Source organism: Gekko japonicus, unplaced genomic scaffold (genome assembly GCF_001447785.1).
Source record: "Gekko japonicus isolate JY-2015 unplaced genomic scaffold, Gekko_japonicus_V1.1 scaffold167, whole genome shotgun sequence".
Lineage (NCBI taxonomy): Eukaryota > Metazoa > Chordata > Lepidosauria > Squamata > Gekkonidae > Gekko > Gekko japonicus.
The window spans coordinates 1,202,418-1,205,047 of NW_015164670.1; the positions used below are offsets into that span (position 1 = coordinate 1,202,418).

The 2,630-nt window shown below is 60.5% G+C and overlaps 1 protein-coding gene across 1 annotated transcript in view; it reads left to right on the forward strand.

The window, feature by feature from the left end:
* Positions 1–2,370, forward strand: part of TEX9 (testis expressed 9) — a 10,601-nt gene extending 8,231 nt beyond the window's left edge. The window contains exons 7-10 of the mRNA XM_015409161.1: positions 44–217; positions 438–572; positions 1,112–1,246; positions 2,279–2,370. Of these exons, the coding sequence (XP_015264647.1) occupies positions 44–217; positions 438–572; positions 1,112–1,246; positions 2,279–2,356 (522 nt within the window). The 3' untranslated portion in view covers positions 2,357–2,370. The remainder of the gene's footprint in view (positions 1–43; positions 218–437; positions 573–1,111; positions 1,247–2,278) is intronic.
* Positions 2,371–2,630: the final 260 nt, after the last annotated feature.

Genomic DNA, 2,630 nt, shown 5'->3' on the forward strand with positions numbered 1-2,630 from the left:
CCCCCCCCCCCCCCCACTTCCCACCCTCCCTGCCGGGCTGCAGGATGAGGAGAGCCGGGATTTCAGCCGCCAGCTGAAGGAGGCGGAAGAGGCTCAGGGGAGGCTGCAGCGAGCGGCCGGTGCCCAGCAGGCTCAGCTGGAGAAGTACAAGCTCCTGGCGGAGGAGGCCAGCCGGAGGGCGGAAGGGCTGCAACAGCGGCTCTCAGGCCTGGAGAAGGTGAGCCCGCCCCCCCCCGGCCCCCGTGGGGTGCTTGGCTCGGCCACTCTAGGGACAGGGGCAAAGCGGCCCCCTGGAGGGTGTGGGGCGGGCTCCTTGGCCTCTGCCCTGCTCGTGGGCTCTGTGGCAAGCCAGGAGGTCTGCGGCGGCCACCTTGTCTCTCGCTGCTGGAGCATGGCTGCCTCAGCTCTCCTCTCTCTCCGCCCGGCCCACGGCACAGGAGCTGGAGACGCTCAGGCGGGCCCAGAAGCAGGCCTCGGCCGGCCAGAGCACCATGGAAGTGCGCCTGAACCGAGCCCTGGAGGAAGCGGAGCGGGCCAAACGGGAGACCACACAGGTGAAACAGAGCAACAAGGTACGCTGCTGCGGGGCCTCCGGACAGACCCAGCTGTGGCCTCTCTGGCCTTCCTCCAGGGATCTCGGGGGGGGGGCAGCTGTACATGGGGCTCCCCACCTCTGTTTTTCCTCTGGACATTCCTCAGGAGGCAGGCAGGCAGGCAGGCAGGCAGGCGACCGCAGAGTGAGTGGAGTGAGCAGGTGAAGAGAGGGCTGGGCAGAGACTGGAGCCCTGGGGGAGGGTCTGCCATTCTTGCCCCGTGCCCGCCAGCCACGGAGTTCAGATGGGAACCTGGACCGTCTGCAGGTGAAGCTCCAGTTGGCAGGGGACCAGGCACCCTCCCCGGAAGCCCCTCTGAGGCATGCCTGAGAGACAGCCCCCTCCCTTTCCGGGCTGGGAAAATATACTGCAGTTGGTCACCTGCAGAGGACGAGCCACTCCTTCCGCTGGCCGTAAAGGGCGTAAAAAGCCTTCCGGCCGCCTGGCCCCAGCCGCTTACAAAGAGGCGAGGGCGCTCGTGCCTTCAAGGCCGGTTGTACCCTTTCCTTCTCCGCTAGGATCTAGTCAACCAGCAGCACAAAAAGCTTGAAGAACTGACAGTGGACAAGAAGAAACTAGAGAAGCAGAAAGGAGACCTGATGTCAGCTTTCACGAAACAGCTGAAATTAATCGACGTTTTAAAGAGGCAAAAGGCAAGTCCCCCTCAGCGGCTGGAGGTCGGTCTTCATCTCCCTTAAGGGGGGGGGTTGTTCCACCTCCCACGGTCCCCCAATGGCCGCCCTGAACTGACCCCATTAGGAAGACGAGGCCTGTTCCACACAGATGGGAGGGAGACTGGCCCCGCAAATGGGCTCCCCTCCCAGCCTGGATCCCTTTCTGTTAGTCTTGGTGGTCCCACGGGAGTGGTTCCGTGGAGGGGCACCTGCTGGGCATGCAGAAGGTCCCTGGTTCAGCCCCCACCGTCTCCAGCTAAAAGGATCGGGGAGGAGAGGTTGGGAGGGAGCTCCCCCTGGGACTCTGGAGAGCCACGGCCAGCCCGCGTAGACAGGACTGACGCTGATGGACCGGGGGGGGGGGGGGGGCTGATTTAGCAGAGAGTGGCTTTCTGTGCTCACCCCCCTCTGCAGCTATGCCCCCCCCCCCGCTTGAGGGGGACATCCTTTCTCTTCCGACGCCTCCTCTGCCATATTAGGACATTCAAGTATTGGTGTGATTTTCGGTTTGGAGTAATACAGAAGGGACCACGAGGCTTTCCAGAGAAACCCCTTCAGGAGGCAAACTAAGCCAGAGCGCTCTCAGGAGCGGCAAAACCCAGTTCCCCGTAGAACCCTACACGGTAGAGGAGTTCCCAGCAGACCAGGCGCCCTTGCTTGGCAAAGCCTACTTGGGGAAACACACCCTGAACAGATCCCCCTCCGTTTTGCACAGCAGCTGTGCCACCTGAAGCCAGACGGCCAAACTGATGGTGGGGGCCTGTGTTTGTGACCTGAAGAGAGGCTTGGGGGGTGTGTGTGTGTGTGTGAGAGAGAGAGAGGCAGAACTAGTCTCGCACTGCAGCAAGGGAATAAGTGAGGACTTCCACTCCCTTCCTTCCACTCCCTTCTTGCCTACAGCCAGCTTTCTAAGGACAGGTGAGAGGGGGACTTTCTCTTCGTCTAATGGTTGCATAGTCTGAAGTCCCCCAAGGAATGAAAAACCGTGTTAAACTCTTTTCTTTTTCCTAGATGCACATCGAAGCTGCAAAGATGCTCTCGTTCACTGAAGAGGAGTTCATGAAAGCCCTCGAATGGGGAAATTCCTGACTCCAAAAGCACAGACGGGGTGTGTGTATCCATTAAATGTTCAGTTTTCTAGAAAAGCGGGTTTGTTGGCAGCATCTTTCTTCCTTTCCTTGAGCCCTCAGCAGGCAGCAGTTGAGCCCTCAGCAGGGCCTTTCCTGCCTTCTTAGAGTGACGGGAATTTAACAGTAGCCGCCAAAACTATTTAGGGTTGCTGTGCGAGTTCCAGCTGTCCCACTGGCTGTCAGAGGGTGCCACCCCCTCCCTCCTGTCCTCTACTTCGCTCTAGAGCCCCTTC